Source organism: Mustelus asterias, chromosome 6, assembly GCF_964213995.1.
Source record: "Mustelus asterias chromosome 6, sMusAst1.hap1.1, whole genome shotgun sequence".
NCBI lineage: Eukaryota > Metazoa > Chordata > Chondrichthyes > Carcharhiniformes > Triakidae > Mustelus > Mustelus asterias.
Genome location: NC_135806.1, coordinates 74,700,935 through 74,719,531, shown reverse-complemented (window position 1 = coordinate 74,719,531; position 18,597 = coordinate 74,700,935). Strand labels below are relative to the sequence as shown.

At 41.8% G+C, this 18,597-nt stretch overlaps 1 protein-coding gene across 3 annotated transcripts in view; it reads left to right on the top strand.

The window, feature by feature from the left end:
- gramd2b (GRAM domain containing 2B) overlaps positions 1-18,597 on the top strand; it is a 107,128-nt gene that overhangs the window by 64,947 nt on the left and 23,584 nt on the right. For all 3 annotated transcript variants that reach the window (XM_078214573.1, XM_078214575.1, XM_078214574.1), the window contains exons 2-7: positions 3,363-3,491; positions 14,253-14,334; positions 15,564-15,633; positions 16,227-16,330; positions 17,129-17,224; positions 17,321-17,392. In XM_078214573.1, the coding sequence (XP_078070699.1) occupies positions 3,363-3,491; positions 14,253-14,334; positions 15,564-15,633; positions 16,227-16,330; positions 17,129-17,224; positions 17,321-17,392 (553 nt within the window). The remainder of the gene's footprint in view (positions 1-3,362; positions 3,492-14,252; positions 14,335-15,563; positions 15,634-16,226; positions 16,331-17,128; positions 17,225-17,320; positions 17,393-18,597) is intronic.

Sequence of the window (18,597 nt, the reverse complement as noted above, 5' to 3'; positions counted from 1 at the left end):
CACCTCTTTCAAACCCCCCCCCCCCCCCCCCGCATCCCTTGGGCAGTGGGTTATCACTAGAATATAAATTTACCTATGAACGATTGATACATTGATTATCAGGCACATTTAATTTTTAGTGCCCTTTTTTTATGTTCGTTTACCAGCCAGTCCAAGTGTGTGCATGTGAAAAGGGAGGAGAGAGAATGGCCAGGAAAGCTGTGGGGCAGGAACAATTCTTGGGTGTTTTTCAACTGCTTATTGACTTGAGAAATTGTTGAGACCAATAGATTGAAGTCAACACTTAACAAGTTGAGATGTCATTTTCTAAATTAGACCCAGATAAGTGTTTTTAGATAGTGGCAAATACGATTTGTGTGCTGTCACGATTGCCATTTACAGAATAGCTCAGAAATCAAAATGACCCACATTTTGCAATGATGCAAAAGGGTCTATTCACCATTAAGTAATTTTTCACAACATATCGATTGCACTTTTTAAAAAGCGGTGTAGTTTACTTTGGAGACCATGGAATAAAAGAATATCAGGCTGTCTAAAGTCTTAGCTACCGTTTTTCTACTCAATGGTAGAAATGTATAGCTTGAGTTGTAGCCTGAATGAAGTTTGAGGATTTCTCTCGGTCTGATCCTCAATTAGGGTAGTAAACTTGCCGGTTATTCCTATTTCGGATAAGTCACGAGCTTGCTACTGTAAAAGGTTGCCATATGCAGCTCCCATTCCTGTTAAATGTAATCTTTAGTCCTTTTTTCGCCAATGTGGTTCAGTTACAAAAAATAGGCTGGTGGGTGTTCACGAGCATGATTAAAATCAATGCAACTTCAAGAAAAATCAATAGTCAATTTCATTTTGTATCTGGCATGAGATTCAATGTAAGAAGTCTCACAACACCAGGTTAAAGTCCAACAGGTTTATTTGGTAGCAAAAGCCACTAGCTTTCGGAGCGCTCGCTGCTCCTTCGTCAGGTGAGTGGGAGTTCTGTTCACAAATAGGGCATATAAAGACACAATCTCAATTTACAAAATAATGGTTCGAATGCAAGTCTTTACAGGTAATCAAGTCTTAAAGGTACAGACAATGTGAGTGGAGAGAGGGTTAAGCACAGGTTAAAGAGATGTGTATTGTCTCCAGACAGGACAGTTGGTGAGATTTTGCAAGCCCAGGCAAGTCGTGGAGTTGCAGATAGTGTGACATGAACCTAAGATCCCGGTTGAGGTTGTCCTCGTGTGTGGAACTTGGCTATCAGTTTCTGCTCAGTGACTCTGCGTTGTCATGTTCTTACATGAGAACACCATCCACCAGGTACATGGTACATACTCTTGCAACTCGGCCAATGTTGTCTACCTGATACGCTGCAGGAAAGGATGTCCCGAGGCATGGTACATTGGGGAGACCATGCAGACGCTACGACAACTGATGAATGGACACCATTCGACAATCACCAGGCAAAAATGTTCTCTTCCTGTTGGGGAACACTTCAGCAGTCACGGGCATTCGGCCTCTGATCTTCGGGTAAGCGTTCTCCAAGGCGGCCTTCACGACACACGATAATGCAGAGTCGCTGAGCAGAGACTGATGGCCAAGTTCCGCACACATGAGGATGGCCTCAACCGGGATCTTGGGTTCATGTCACACTATCTGTAACCCCCACGACTTGCCTGGGCTTGCAAATTCTCACTAACTGTCCTGTCTGGAGACAATACACATCTCTTCAACCTGTGCTTAACCCTCTCTCCACTCGCGTTGTCTGGACCTTTAAGACTTGATTACGTGTAAAGACTCGCATTCCAACCATCATTTTGGAAATTGAGATTGTGTCTTTATATGCCCTGTTTGTGAACAGAACTCCCACTCACCTGACGAAGGGGCAGCGCTCCGAAAGCTAGTGGCTTTTGCTACCAAGTAAACCTGTTGGACTTTAACCTGGTGTTGTGAGACTTCTTACTGCGTTTATCTCAGTCCAACGCTGGCATCTCCACATCATGAGATTCAATAGCCGGAGTAAATGGATAGTTTTTTGGCAAGTATTAAGCAAAACTACAATAGTAGCATTTCTGGAGTACGTTAGATATTGGCTACTGGAGGTTGTTTTCTACAGCCTGTTCTATTAGGAAGCACCTTGTGATTGACCATATCTGGCGGGACATTTTTTTAAAAATTCAAAATGTTACCAACTTTTTCACTAACTACAGAAAATTATTTCAAATCAAAGTTCTATTATCAGTAATATTCCCTCTTCCAACTTGCCCCCACCCTCTTTGGCCACTGACTCCATGATGTGATTTTAGAACAGCTGTCGTCCTCATGCCTCAGTGACATCTACAGTTCTGATAGTGGGAGTCATAATCTACCAGCATTCCTCTTATTCTACTGCAGAGGACATGACCGTAAAACCAGACATCCTCGGCAGTTCATTTTGGGATCACTGGTTCACAATTAACAAATCAGTCGCTCTTTAAATCCATGCTTTAGGGCCAGTGTGTAGCATAACCTGCAATTGTGGCCTCAGCAAAAGCTGTGCATCTCTTGGTCCCTATTGCTTAGTCGTGTAGTTTACCCACTAGCCATCCATTTTAAAAATGAATGGATTGATAAATTCTTTGCAAACTTTTTATTCTGTGCTTTTATGTTTGCTTAACTGCTGTAGTTTGTGTATCCCTAACTTTCCAATCTGATGAGCATCAAGTCAGGTTGATGGTGAAAGAGGCGAGATGCAACTTTGCATATTCTGAAGCTCCTTTAGGACTCCCAACCTTAGTTTGTCCTGTTTATAAATGCATGTGATTACTCAAAAGGAGTGTGAACTGGACTGTCGGTCTGTGCTGAATAAGCTGATTTCAGCCAAAAAAAAATTAGGGTGTCACAGATGGCCTCCCCTCAACATACTTTGGGTATGGGAAAGGAAAACCGGAAGGGATTCCATTCCGAGTCAACATCGAGCAACCACTGCTGTAAAGTATGCCTGTCTGAATGCTAAATTGAGTGCAGCTGGTTGTGCAAGACCCACATATCAAAGCTTGTACCATTCTCTCAATATAAAAATAATTTTAGCCTGTCTCTGAGATGAGGGAGTCGGATTTATTTGCATAAATGTCAGCAACTGGTTCAGGTTGGAAATCATGCTATTATGAAACAGCTTTATTGTGGCTCATCTTGTTATATGTGGGGCACGGTACTCTTTAGGAAACTAACGGATTGCATTCTAACAGGATCGTTGCGAAACGTAAACTTTGAGCTTAGTGAACCTTATTAAAATTCACAAATGCAAGAAAATTGCCATGGTAACTAGCTCAGAAGTGTCTTTTTTAAATAAAATATTTTTTTTTACTGACTGATCTGTAATCGGACTATAAATTTGTGTGCAGTTCAGAGCCGGAAAATGCAGGGGTGGAAGAAAAAACAAAGAAAACTGGGAAGCTGCTTAATCAACAACTCCAGTCTCTGAATCTGGATGCAGAAATTTTTGAAACCAAAAAGAGAAATTATCTAACCAGGTAAGAGGTTTTGTTACAAAATTCACTGAAACAACCAGACTTTCAGAATTGAAACATTGTTCTATGCAGTGTTTTAATTTTCTGTAATGGTGCCAATTTAAGAGAATATTAAGGTAATGGAGTGACTTTTTTTTAAAAAAGGTATCCTATTGAAACTTTAATCACCCTCACCCAAAAAACTGCAATACAAGTTGGGGAAGATTTGAACAGCATCATACTGCCAATTAAAAATTGGAACTGATCTGTACTTGCAGTTGAATGCTAGCTAAAACATTTGACTTCTAATATGGTTGTATGCAAATTTTCATAGTCAATTCAAAGATTGTCAAATATAAATAGCTTCTAGATTTGCCACTGCCCCAACATAATTTTACTATTCATTAATACAAGTGGTGACATTTAAGTGAAGAGCAGACCATATGATTGATATCATTAAAGACCCAAATACACAGCGCAAGCAACAAAACCTGCTGGATTAATAACATTTTAAAGTGTTGCATGTAATAAGCAAATTGTAGACTTTCTCTGACAGGTGAATATGGTAATTGTGCTTTTGTGTACGTATTTATGTTCTAGTTTAACACTTCCTTTTCTCAAATTAAATTAGCAGAAATGAAACTTGCATTATAAGCTGCAAAGTATGACTAAAGTCTTATTAGAAGATGATGCACTCCTTTTCCAGAGGTTACAGCAATTGTATTAATTCCTTTGACATCGGCGCATTTTGCTGTAGATTATGGGTGGAATTCTCTCCATATTCCCACTGGTGGGTTTGTTGGCAGGCGAGTGAGGTGAAAGAGTGTGGCGGGAAGCCCAGAAATTCGTTTTGCACCAGTGTGAATTTCCTGTGGATCTTCTGATGTCTTCCATGGCCGATCAGGAAGCCCACTGGAGACTATCATGACTCTGATTTACATACTGCTAATGAAATGCAAATGAAGGCCCAACCCCCATGCCCATTCTCTGATGCTGGCTGGAAAACCAGTAGAACAACTTGGCATGCAGATGTTGGGACTCACCTGAAGAATTCCAGGGCTGGTTCTGGAGTTTGGGATGGAGGCGGACCCCAATACATCACATCAGTGGTTGGAGGAGCATCTACAGGTGGATCCTCCAGATTGGGTCTCCTGGAGGAGATCCATCTTCAGAATGTTCCGTATATCCATCTGCTTTCTTTGGGAAGCCTTTTTTTTCAATAATGGGTCGGTGGTGTTGGATGCATTTTCAATTTGGCAACTGGAAGCAGCAGTGGATTACATGACATCAGGCCTACTCTGCTATAGAATATGGCATAAAAACATGTCTGGGCTGGAAGATTGTGTGTTTTCTCACTGACCTGTGCAGCAGGAAGCACTCCACATTCTCTCCCCAGCCAACAGGAATTAGTCCCAGGATGGGAGAATTCTTCATGTACCTGAAACATTTGTGAGCCAGTTAAGTGAAGTGGGCAGCCATAACGTTTACCCATGCAAATTTATCTGTTGATCTAAATTTTTTAAAAAGGACAGGTTCTCTGCATAGATCTGGCTTTGATGACTTGAGTCAGTAAATCAGAATATATATTTATCTATGATAAAGTCCAAGATTATTTAAAGGGCCACTAACTTATTGAAAAATAAGTCGAATCAAGTTTACCCAACATCCAGCAATTATTTGTTTATTTCAATGAAACAAAGTAAACATTTATTAAAGTGAATTCCCAGTTTATGTAACTTACACGTTTTATTCTTTCTGTTCATTGAATTTGAGTATAAAATCAAGATCTATGCACCCTTTTTTTTTTCGAGTAGTCTTTTGCCAGATTAGTCCTGGATCTTCTGACCATTACCATTTCACTATGGTTCAGTAACAAATTTGATGGAATTGCTTGTGTGTGCTCACTCGGGTGAGCTCCAGATCCTTCTGTGAAGCGGATGAGAAAATGAGTCTTTCACTAAACATCCAAAAAACTAAGTCCTCTTCTAATCAGCTCCTACAGCATACCTCGGAACAATTAAGATCAGTGCTGAGATCCTGGAAAATGCGAACCATTTTCCATTTACAGGGGGCCTCCTCTTACGTAAATGACAAGAAGTAATATCACTTTTTGATGTGCCAGCTCAGCCGACTGAGGAGGAAAATATTTAAGGTCCAGGATCTCCAACCCAAGACCAAGTTCATGGTTTACTGGGCAGCACTGATCCCTGTGCTCCTATTTGTTTTGGAAATTTGAACAACCTACAGCAACATCTGGAGGTACCATCTGCAGTGCCTTCACAAGATCCTCTAAATCCATGGCACGAAAGGTGGTCCAACAACATTGTCCTCTCCCAAGCCAATGTGCCCAGCATCTAGATATGAATCTCTCAGAAGAAACTCTGCTGGGTGGGACATGTTCCTATCTTGACGCCAACTCTTGAAGCAGCTGCTCTACTTGGAACTCGGTCACAGCAGGAGACTTCCAGAGGGGCAGTGGAAATGTTTCAGGAATGGCCCCAAAGCATCCCTGCTGATTCATGTCACTGGAGATGGCCCATCCAGGCAGGCACCAAACACATGGATACTCCATCTGGAATGCTGAGTCGGGGCATCAGATGGAGCACAGGAACCTCCAGACAACCCTGCGAGTACCACCTGTCCTGCATGTGGCACAGTCTGTATATCAGCCATCTCTGAACCCATCAACTCTGAGTGGAAGCCAGTCATCCTCAATCACAAGGGACTATCCTCAATCACGAGCAGAAAGGAATTGGTGGAGCTATTTTTCTTCAAATCTTTCACTTCAAAGTTTGTCCTCTTCACTCTTAAAGACCAGCTATTCTGAAAATTCCCAAAGGCTGGAGAAAACATATTTTTCTTGTCAGTTTACCATAGATTTTTGTACCTTTTAGTGCAGTTGTTTGAATGCAAACTGCCAACTGAAATCAGGAGCAGTTGAAGCAAAATTCATTTAATAAACTAAAACATATTTTGCCTTTCATTTCAAAGCAAGACCTGCAACTTCAAAGCAAGGTAGTTTTCATAGCGTCATAGAGGTTTAGCATGGAAACATTTTACTTTTGATGTGCAATATTAACCCATATTTATACTATAATTATCGAGCCAAGGGTGTGCTGCCGTTACTCTCTAACCTCTGATGAACTTGAGATCTGTACAGTGGCCAACAATCGAATTCTGTATTAACTTCTCCCTTCCCTCCACCTTGAACTGAGGTCTGTTTGGTAAACATAATCCCGTGATGCCATTACGGAATTCAAGGATTTTGACCCAGTGATGATGAATGAGCAGTGAGCTATTTCCATGTGGCTTGGTGAGGTTCCGTGTACCTGCTGCCTTTATACTTTTAGGAGGTAGAGGTTGCAGCTTTAGGAGTTGCTGTTGAAAAAGCCTTGGTAGGTTGCTGCAGTGCATCTTGTGTATGGTATACACTGCTGCCTTGTGCCTTTTACATATGCTGGAAAGGCTTCATTTTAGGGCAATTCCCCACATCCATTTTAACACTATCCCAGACACCAACAAAAACAAAGCTGCAACAAAGCAACATGGTAACATTTAGTCAAATCAGAATATAATACACGATGAAAATGTTATTTTATGTACTTCAACTGAGCCGCTCCAGCTCTTGGAAACTGGCAATGAAGTGGCAGATAGTATTGACGTTCATATTTGCATTCATATAACTGCTATATAGCAACATCTCGCGTAAGGTTCCCTAAAGGCCATCTTGTCATCATTGATATTATGAAGCGAGTCAGAGAAACTTTTGACGCCATCGGTAGGAAATTAAATGGCACAAAATAATATTCATAGTCCCGAGGCCACAGTTTGATCGTGGAGCTGCTGCACACAATGCAGCCTGAAAATAAAATGGATTTGATTCACCTGAATGTGCAGGGGGCCAGAGGTAAGTGGAGTGTTTCTGAATAGATGAGGAACATAACTTGCTACAGTTACTGGCCACTGAGGCTTCAGCCAAGCCCTCAATCCCCAGTGACAGAACACTCAATGAAGCCCCTCTTTTCTGGCACAGACACATCAAATAGTTTAGTCACGTTGTATCATTACATTTTCAGCATTTGTGTTGAATATTAGTCTCTTTTTTTAGATAGATCTGATGGCACAAACCTCAAAGACTGCGTTAAATCTTGTAATTTAGAATCTGTAAATACGATGTATTAATTTATAAATAAATCTCCCCCACACCATTTCCAAACTGGAAATTTTCACTACTTGGGGTGGCCCAGTGGTTAGCACTGCTGCCTCTCAGCGCTAGGGACCCAGGTTCGATTCCTAGCTTGGGTCACTGTTTGTGTGGAGTTTGTACATTCTCCCCATGTCTGCGTGGCTTTTCTCCCACAGTCCAAAGATGTGCGGATTAAGTGGATTGGCCATGCTAAATTGTCCCTTCGTGTCAGGGAACTAGCTAGGGTAAATGCATGGGATTATGGGGATAGGGTCTGGTGGGATTGTGGTTGGTGCAGACTAGATGGGCCGAATGGCCTCCTTCTGCATTGTAGGATTCTATGAATAACTTATTGGGAATGAGGCTCACAACTACAGCCCCTTTATAAAACAATACTACCAGAAAATAAATGGTTTAATTCTCATTTACATTTCAGTTGTTTTTTCTCTCGAGCTAATGCACCTCCTTGCATAATATTTAGCACAGCTGCACCCTTAACTCGCTAACTGTGCCCACCCCCAGGGCATGCCATATGGACAAAAAATGGACATTGAGACATATACTAGCTGTCCAAAATAGCTTCCCAGTCTGATATGTGGGTCTGTGTTTTGGGCGGTTCTAGATCCAGGTTTTAAAGGGTCAGGGCTTTGATGGCTGTGACCAGGTGTGGGTCTAGGACTGGGTCGAAGGTTCGGAGATCTGAATCCCAGTGCCAACGGTCCAGATCATCATCTGCGTTTCAGCTGGTTCAAATATGTGTGGGTTCTAGGTTTGGATTTTGCGATGTTTGGACGCAAGAGGTCTGGATTTGAGGGGGTCCAGGTTTTTAGGTCTGGGTTTGGGATGGGCTGGATCTGGTTTTGATGCTTTTTTTTTTGTCATGGTGTTGGGGGTTCAGGGTCCTTGTTTTCGTGTTCAGGTCTATGTTTGACTTGTTCTGTGTTCTGTGCCCATGTTTTTGGCACTGGGTTTTCTGTACACTTGGATACGGGGGGGAAGTAATTTAATTCAGTCCAGTGAGTACTTGTATCTGCTGACGTAACACCACTTGCTATAAAGATAGTGGTGGGAGATTCTTAGTGAACCAAAGTCTGCTTTCCTGTTCGTGGCGTGATCGATTTGTTTGCCCTTATGTTTTATCAAAGGGATGTTTTCTTTTATGGTATCACTCTGGAGTTTGACCACTAATTGAGTAATGCCTGAATCTTTACAAATCATTTGCATACAGACTTAGATACTGTGATACAGACCTGGACACATCATCATCAAATCTGTTCGAAGGATTGACTGTATTACTGCTAACTTTTCCTTCCTGGCACTGGGTTTCTAAATGTTTACTCCCATTACTTGATCATTTTTCGTGATCTGTCCCCAAGATCATGAGGTTCTTGTGTATGGGGAAGGCAATTTGTCCCCTCTTAATTCACCCTCCAGAACAATGTTACATTGCACTTGCCCACTACTTGCTGCATCTAGTTGTTTTCTTAAATAATTCCAGGTCTTCTGCATGTCAGTCCAATCCAAGTAGAGTCATCGAATCTCTATAGTACAGAAGGAGGCCATTCAGCCCATCGAGCCTGCACCAACAACAGTCCCACCCGGGCCCTATTCCTGTAACCCAAAGCATTTTACCCTGCTAATTCCCCCAACTATAAAGGGTAATTTATCATGGCCAATCCACCTAACAATCTTTGGACTGTGGAAAGAAACTGGAGCACCTGGAAGAAACCCATGCAGACATGGGGAGAGCATGCAAAACCCATACAGTCACCTGAGGCCAGAATTGAACCGAGGTCCCTGACGTGTGAGGCAGCAGTGTTAACCACCATACCGCCTCGGTCACTTTCTACATGAACAACTTCCTAGTATTGGTCCCAAATTTGTATTTTGCTAAGATTCAAACTGTTCTATTCCCACATTTAATGTTAAGTATACTCTATATCAACGTTTTCCTGTACCATTTATTGATCCATAACTAACTCCTTTTGGGCAATTTCCCTGCAATGGAAATAAGTCAAATGACTTGAATCACAAACTTTGGATGGTTCCAATTACAGTAATAGTTACCCAGAGTTGTATAGAACTGACTGACCACCCCCACCCCCCCCGGTGCATTGCACCATTGTCGCCAAGCCTGAGTTGGAATATTGGGTGAGAAATTAATGGCTGGAATTCAAGTTTCTAAAATATTTAGGAGTGAGGTGGCAATCCAACTCTGATTTCCACTCCATGGATTTTAAGGGCCCTTATTAAATACCCTTTTTTTTAAAGAGCTTCTTATCCTCTTTTTTAAAAAAAAACCAAATCTTTCTATGTAGATCATAAGACATAGGAGCAGAATTAGGCCACTCGGCCCATCGTGTCTGCTCCGCCATTCAATCATGGCTGATATTTTTCTCATCCCCATTCTCCTTCCTTTTCCCCATAACCCCTGATCCCCTTATTAATCAAGAACCTATCTATCTCTGTCTTAAAGGCACTCAATGACTTGGCCTCCACAGCCTTCTGCGGCAAAGAGTTCCACAGATTCACCACTCTGGTTGAAGAAATTCCTCCTAATCTCTATTTTAAAGGATCATCCCTTTAGCCCTCTGGTTCTAATTTTTCCTACTAGTGGAAACATCCTCCCCACGTCCACTCTATCCAGGCCTCGCAGTATCCCATAAGTTTCAAAAAGATCCCCCCTCATCCTTTTAAACTCAGTACAAACCCAGAGTCCTTAACCATTCCTCATACAACAAGCTCTTCATTCCAGGGATCATTCTTGTGAACCTCCTCTGGACCCTTTCCAAGGCCAGCACATCCTTCCTTAGATATGGGGCCCAAAACTGCCCACGATACTCCAAATGGGGTCTGACCAGAGCTTTATACAGCCTCGGAAGTACATCCCTGCTCTTGTATTCGGCCCTTTCGACATGAATGCTAACATTGTATTTGCCTTCCTAACTGCCGACTGAACTTGCACGTTAACCTTAAGAGAATCTTGAACAGTGACTCCCAAGTCCCTTTGTGTTTCTCATTTCCTAAGCATTTTCCCATTTTAGGAAATAGTCTATGTCTCCATTCCTCCTTCCAAAGTGCATAACCTCATACTTTTCCACATTGTATTCCATCTGCCACTTCTTTACCCACTCTCCTAACTTGTCCAAGTCCTTCTGCAGCCCCCCTGCTTCCTCAGTACTACCTGCCCCCTATATATCTTTGTATCATCTGTAAACTTAGCAACAGTTCCTTCCTCCAAATCGTTAATGTATATTGTGAAAAATTGTGGTCCCAGCACTGACCCCTGAGGCACGCCACTAGTCACCGGCTGCCATCCTGAAAAAGACCCCTCTCTGCCTTCTGCCAGTCAACCAATCCTCTATCCATGCCAGCATCTTGCCCTTAACACCATGGGCACTTATTTAACAGTCTCCTATGTGGCACCTTGTCAAAGATCCCTTGTAGTAGAAATCAGCTAGTTCCTCTCTGCTACTAGTGGGTCTTCCATATTTTTACACAGCCAGAAGAGGATACAATATTCAGATATATTCTGACCAGGCCACTGTGTATTTTGATCATGACTTCCTCAAGCTTTTATTCTTTAGATTTTAGTTCAACATTCTATTAACCTTGTTCTTTGAGCCTATTCATACTGCTAGGATGTTCTCAAACTCTCAGCTCTCCTGCCTAGCCCTGACCTATTTAGTAAGAAGTCTAACAACACCAGGTTAAAGTCCAACAGGTTTATTTGGTAGTAAAAGCCACAAGCTTTCGGAGCCCCAAGCCCCTTCAGGTGAGTGAGGACTCGTGTTCACAAACAGGGCATTCTATTAAATAATTAACTGTTAAATTAGTGCCCATGGTGTTAAGGGTAAGATCCTGGCATGGATAGAGGATTGGTTGACTGGCAGAAGGCAGAGAAGGGTCTTTTTCAGGATGGCAGCCGGTGACTAGCGGTGTGCCTCAGGGGTCAGTGCTGGGACCACAATTTTTCACAATATACATTAACGATTTGGAGGAAGGAACTGTTGCCAAGTTTGCAGATGATACAAAGATATGAAGAGGGACAGGTAGTATTGCTATAACAGGGCTTCTGTTTAGTGCCACCTGTTTCTCCTTTTTCACAACACCATAAAACCCATCACATTTCTCTCTCTCCAGTTCCAAAGAAAAATGATATTGGACTCGACGTTAAGTTTCTCGTTACAGATGCTCTCGGACCTGCTCCAGCATTTTTTTTGTTGCTATTCTCTCCAGCTCATCCTTTTAAACCAATTGTGGCACTCTGCTCTGTTGTAGTGCTACCTCTGCAGTGTCCGTTGATGCCAATGCCAGTGATGATCTGCCTCCTATTGTAGTATCTTAAAAAACACATTTTACTGTTAGAGTTTGTTTATGCAGCTATGCTTTTCAAATATAGATCCCTCTCTGGTAACCTTGTTAACTTGTTTTGTGTGTTCTATTCATCTCTCAGCCTTTTTCTCTGTACAGGATTTGTAATCTTTCCTTTAATTTGTTAACATCTATTTCAGATCATATTTCTTTGGTATGTTGATCTTGGATTATGTACTCATTTTGCCTATCCAGCATTATTCCTTTCTTGTGTTCTATTGAAATGCTGTTAAAGTGAGTGACTGCAGTTCGTTTTGTTTTCCCCTCATTTTGATCTTGGCTCTTTTAAGTACCTCGCTGTTGGTCTTTATTTTAATTGGGTCTCAGTTAACATTAAACTTGATTGTGCCCCCAGAGCTGCAGCGACTTTCATTTCTTGTGTTGGAATATTTTACAATGGATTGCCAAGGTGCACACTGCCTCCTGTGACAGTCTTTCATTAAATTTAGCAACCCTGACTCTAGGTAACGTGTTCCTTCTTTGTATTGGATTGATTGAAGTCACCTTGAAGTTCTTAAGCCTTTGTTGAGCAAACTGTCCTCAAGTAGTCTGTAGCACATTTCCATTTTTGACTTGGAATTATTTCTTTAATTTGCGATTTCTGCCCAGCAATTCTTATGGTAGCTTCCCACTCAGGATCAATTTAATTTTCCCCCTGGTTGTCACTGACACACAAGGCTTAAACAGCTTTCTGTTTATTCCAAAAGGGACAGGGAAAAAAAGTACCCGAGTATTATTCAGCATTCCCTCCACATCTTAGTTTCTACTGCCACAACAGGCTCCTGGTTCTGTCATGTAGTCCTGATGTAAAGGCAGTGACCTGAAATGTTAACTCTTCACAAATAGCTGACCTGTTTGCGTATTTCCCGCAATTTTGCTTTTTGTATAATTTCTGCATGAGTACTTTAATGCAGATTTGCTTATTGCATGCCCTGCAATGTCAGTTCATGGGTTCTTGCACATGTATGTCTCAGTTATCACCTCCTGGCTACATTCTACCCAAAAATGTATCCCATGTGGGATCTGGCCATCTCCCTGCAGCTTCGCACCCACCCCCATCTGTCTGCATCAGTGCCCCTTGCAAGTTTTTGGTTCTGTTTGATTTTGGGTGCAGCTCAACGTTTTTTTAAATTATTTTGTTTGTCATTTTAATTCTGTTCTGTCTCATTCTTATCTGTCTGTGGCCTCTACACTGCTCTAACAAAGCTCCAGAAACAGTGCCACCTCTTCCAGTTGAGCACTTTTTTGTCTTCCAGATTCTCGGGTTCATCAATTTTAGATTGTAACAGCTGATCCTTTTTTTTCAGGCAATTAAGCAACTTTTTCTTTGCTCCATTACCACCACTTTTACCTTTCACTATGATCCCTTGCCACCTTAATCCCTTCTGAATTCCATCCTATCACAAATCTTCCCTTCTGTTTCCTTGCCTCTGTTAATGTAAATTGTTACATCTCTTCAATAAGGATTAAAACTGGAAGAGTTATGTGCCTTATTAAGGCTGACAGATTATTTCTCCCTATCATCCCAGCAATCCCTTCCCTATCTTTTCCCTCACTGTACAGAACTAGAATTTGGGGGTGGCACAATGGTTAGCACTGCTGCCTCACAGCGCCAGAGACTCCGCTTTGATTCCCGGCTTGGGTCACTGTCTGTGTGGAGTTTGCATGTTCTCCTCGTGTCTATGTGGGTTTCCTCCAGGTGCTCCGGTTTCCTCCCACAGCCTGAAAGACGTGCTGGTTAGGTGGATTGGCCATACTAAATTCTCCCTCGGTGTACCCAAACAGCACCGGAGTGTGGTGACTAGGGATTTTCACAGTAACTTTGCAGTGTTAATATAAGTCTACTTGTGACACTAACGAATAAATAAGCATTAAACTGGCACCTCTTTGATATTATGACATAAACCAAAAGTTAAAGTATCTTTAAGTTTATTTATTAGTCCCAAGTAGGCTTACATTAACACTGCAATGAAGTTGCTGTGAAAATCCCCTAGTCACCACACTCTGGCACCTGTTTGGGTACACTGCATGGCCAATGCACCTAATCAGCACATCTTTTGGACGTGTCACATTCTCTCCCGTAATGATTGCTGAACTGTTGCATCATAGTTTGATTAAGCAAATGAGTATCCCATAAAATTGGAAGGCAGCTGTATGATTTAATCCAAGTAGAAGGTCCTGTTACCTCATCAAGTTGGGTTTGATTGAACCTTATTGTTTTTCAGATCAAAGACGTATGATACGGTATTTCCAACCACCCCTACAGAATATGAAACAAAACTGGAACGAAAGAAGTCCACATTCAATGTGAGTATTGTAGCGGCTCTTTCCAGACCATGCAGCTGTGAGAGTATCTAGCTAACCTATATCTGGCCTCTGCCATTTCTGTGGAGTACTAGAAGATCGATGCAAATGATCAGCCAATTTTTGCATCAAAACAGCTGTTAAGAATTTGTATTGAGTAACTAACATTACACTCTATTATATCTACCAAATTGTTGTTTATTCCCCCCCCCCCTCCCCACCCCAAACTTTACCTTCTGGTGTTATTTGTCCACTTGAGGTCAGTAGTAAACTAATCAATTTGATTTATAGGTTGGAATTTTCCGGCCGTTCACATTGGCGGGATCTTTTGGTCCTGCCAATGGCACAACCTCGCCAGGGGTTTCCCAGCAGCGAGGCGTGCATTCAAAGGGACGATGGGACCAGGAGATCCTGCCGCTGTCCAATGGTGGGCCGCCTCCCACCACCACAAAGCAGGTTGAGTGGAAAATCCCACCCTTAATAGCAAAAAATCCATACTTGCACTGAATCTAAATAAATAGTGGCTGAGTTCAAAATGTCCCCAAGTTTAGTGTTAACGTTATTTTTAAATGCATACATTGAAGTAAACGTTTGACCCTGGAATTTTAAAAACTTTTATTTTGTGGGCAACAGTTCTACATGCCAACATGAAACTTAATATTTCAATTTGATCTGTGCACATTTATGATACTAGTGTTTAACCTCCTAGGTCTTGATTAGTTGTATAATCAAAATGTCCTTTTGGAGTTGATTTTCCGGTCATTTAGAAGCCATTACTTTTCCTCAATGGACCCAGAAATAAAAATGAAACCTGGTTGGGGAAAAATAGCAGTTTTTTTTTTAAGAAAGTTATCCTGGACTAAATGCTTTCAGCAGTTTCATACGTGAACTGCTTTTGAAATACCCCCTGGAAATTGATGTAGCAGCTTATTAGTCTGGAAATATCCGATTGCAATGTATAATGTTCGAGCTCATTGTGATGGATTTGCAGGGAGTGGGAAGGAAGAAAGGAACAAATGGCAGGCAGAAATTAAATACCAAAATGATGCAAGAACTGATTATCTGCCATCATCCTTTCGATTTATAGAATAGAAAGAAAACTGGGAAACATTGTAAATTAGTAAAACCAAATAGCTTGACTGATATCTCTTTTGCTTTCACACATTCCTCTTCAATTTAGAGGGACAGAGAGGAGGAAATGTATAAGTGATTGTTTTTGTCTTTTTTTTTAGCCTTCAAAGACTAATGCAACCTACCACAAGCTCTTTAAACACGTTGAAAAGGATGAATTATTAAAACAAAGTAAGTGGGCAACTCACTTGTCTTGTGATTTACCAATCCCAATGTTATAAATGCTTAAGTAAGTGACCAAATGGAGATGAGTTCTCTCCCTTCACGCTAAGAAAAGATCAAATTGACAATCTTCATATTACACTCCTGTGCTGCTTTTATGCCTTGTTCTATGGGATCAGGGCGTTTCTTGGTATTGTGTCTTAAGTGACCATTTGCGAATCTAAGTAGCGAGCTTCAGCAGCCTATTCAACTACTGTGCGACCACAAGTAAATGTATTCCTACCTTTCATTACTGGCAGAGCTGCACTTCCACTGGAGTCATTGGATAAATTCCTCCTTTCTGCCTCTGTCCTAGCCCAGTAGCATGGAATCAATTTCCCTGTGGCTACTCCAAGTCGGATCAGCTAACTCAGCACATGCCAGGAACGGGAAGACTCCTGTTTGCTGAGCTCACCAACACAACCTCATCGATTGGGTAATAGTGTTTTGGAGGTGCTTGCACTTAAAGGTCCAGACCAGCTGTATCAAATTGTGGCATTTTTCATGACTTGGAAAAAGTAATCGTTTTCTTGCTAAAATACTGGCACTAATTTTATTTATAGGCTTTACATGTGCTTTACAAAAGGACATACTATACCAAGGGAAACTGTTTGTGTCTGAAAACTGGATTTGCTTTAATTCCAAAGTTTTTGGAAGAGATATTAAGGTATGTGGTTTTTTAAGGTTTGTATAGGGGAAGATTATTGACAGACCTGGCCATAAAAGTGATGCTTAATTGGGAATGTCATTGAAAACTTTTATCTTGAGCGAGGAATCTAGTGGCCTGTTTCTGCATCATATTTTTTTTAAATGGGTGGCGATCACTGTTGTATTTCCTTGCATTTTGAGCTTTGCATTCTAGTAAGTAAGGTGGCACAGTGGCTGGCACTGCTGCCTCGCAGCGCCAGAGACCCAGGTTCGATTCCTGGCTTGGGTCACTGTCTGTGTGGAGTTTCCCAGTGTCTGTGTGGGTTTCCTTCGGGTGCTCTGGTTTCCTCCCACAGTCTGAAAAACAAGCTGGATAGGTGCATTGGCCATGCTAAATTCTCCCTCAGTGTACCCGAACAGGTGCTGGAGTGTGGTGACTAGGGGAATTCCACAGTAACTTCATTGCAGTGTTAATGTAAACCTACTTATGACAAATAAACTTTAAAAGTCTTTTTATTTGTTTGGAACAATACATTTGCTCCTTAGCTTTGGGTTTTCCCATGGCCATCTGCCTTGCCAAAAATATTGATTTAATCCCAAAAGATATGAAGCATAATTTTGGACTGTCCCTGTTCCATGAATGGAATCTTACTAGAGAGGTGGACAGGTTGGAGATAGGGCTTTGCAGAATTTACCCTTTATCGTGTCGAGATTCTAAAATGGAAGTCCGCATAATGTTCTGTAACTTTGAAAACTGGCATCAAGTGAATTGGGTGTAAAGTTTGTAACATTTTGTACATTGCTTTTTACATTTTAGATTGCAATACCTGCCTTTTCTGTGACTCAGATTAAGAAACAGAAAACTGCCTTGCTGGTGCCAAATGCCCTGTGCATATCAACAGAACTTGAGAAGGTGAGTATCCAGTTACGCCATAAATACAGCCACTTTGCCAGGCAAGTGTGATCCACCTCTTATTACTGAAGTTTAATAATGCGCTTTCTGTTGCAGTTTATGTTTGTTTCGTTGCTGTCCAGGGATGCAACTTACAAGCTTTTGAAATCTGTTTGTGGACATCTGGAGGTGAGTCCAAGTAATTGCAAATAAAGATTAACCATGAGATTATTTTTGTTTAATAATCTATCTTAAATGTCACTGGTTCATTAGATAGTGCCGTGGTGCTTATCAGCCTTTAACTTGACCATTCTTGTGGTAGATAGAGGAGAAGCACTGCTGTCTGTCTGACTACCTATCCATGACAACCTTCCTGACTCCATCAGAAATCCTACACTTTACTTCACACTTGTTGGAAATTGCAAGTCGCCCAAAGGAATTTTCTGCAGCTTCTTGCTGCAGTGTTTGTGGACCCACAACGCTCAATTAATCATTCTAACTGTGAAAGCCACTTCTTTTTCTTTCAGTTTTATATTGATTTGAACTGCCTCAGGGACTTTCATTCAGGCTTCCTGGTTTTAAGGGCTTGCTGAGGGAAATGCATTGTATGACTTGCATCTCTTGTATGTATTGAATTATATTACATCTGTTGAATAGAGCATTGATGTAGACCCACCCTGAAAATGATCGCATTTCCAGCAAGGATAGAAAGGCCCTGCTGAACTGGGCATCAGATTCTGTCCTCTGACGGCCCCAGAAGATCAGCACCAAAGATTTTCTCTGCCATCATACACAATTTGTGTTGCTGAGATTGAAAATTGAAATTGCAATGAGGAACCTGAGGGGGCAACAAAAGCACAGGTATCAGCTCACTGGAGACAGAGGTTACGCAGATTTTGCTACAAAGGACTCATGAGTAACTCAATAGGCATCCTACAGAAGAATGCTGATAGGAATGCAGAACAAAATGCTTGGTGCTTTTGGAAGTCTATCGGTGCCAAAAGAGCCAGAGCTGTCCCGCACTAATTTGGCATTGGGTTTAGCACAGAGCTTGGAACCCATTGTTTCCAATATGGAAGTGGTGGCCAACTCCAATAGTGTATTTGTGGGTCCAATTATGAAGCTGAAGCTTGCATTGGAGCACAAGCAGCTCCCATCAAGCGCTCCGTGAACTCACACAATGTTAGCTTGGGGCCATGCAATCTCAGACTGGATAACTGTACATAAAAGCCTTGCAGAGCACTGCACTGGCTAGCAAGCTAGCCTGCAACTGATTACTGGGTTTGCTGAGGCACTGCCCCAGGGGAGTGGCAGTGGCTTTGTGGAGCATGATCCTGTTGTCCTGTCTTGGGATGAATGAGCATTCATTAGGGGAGGTGATGGCCTAGTGGTAT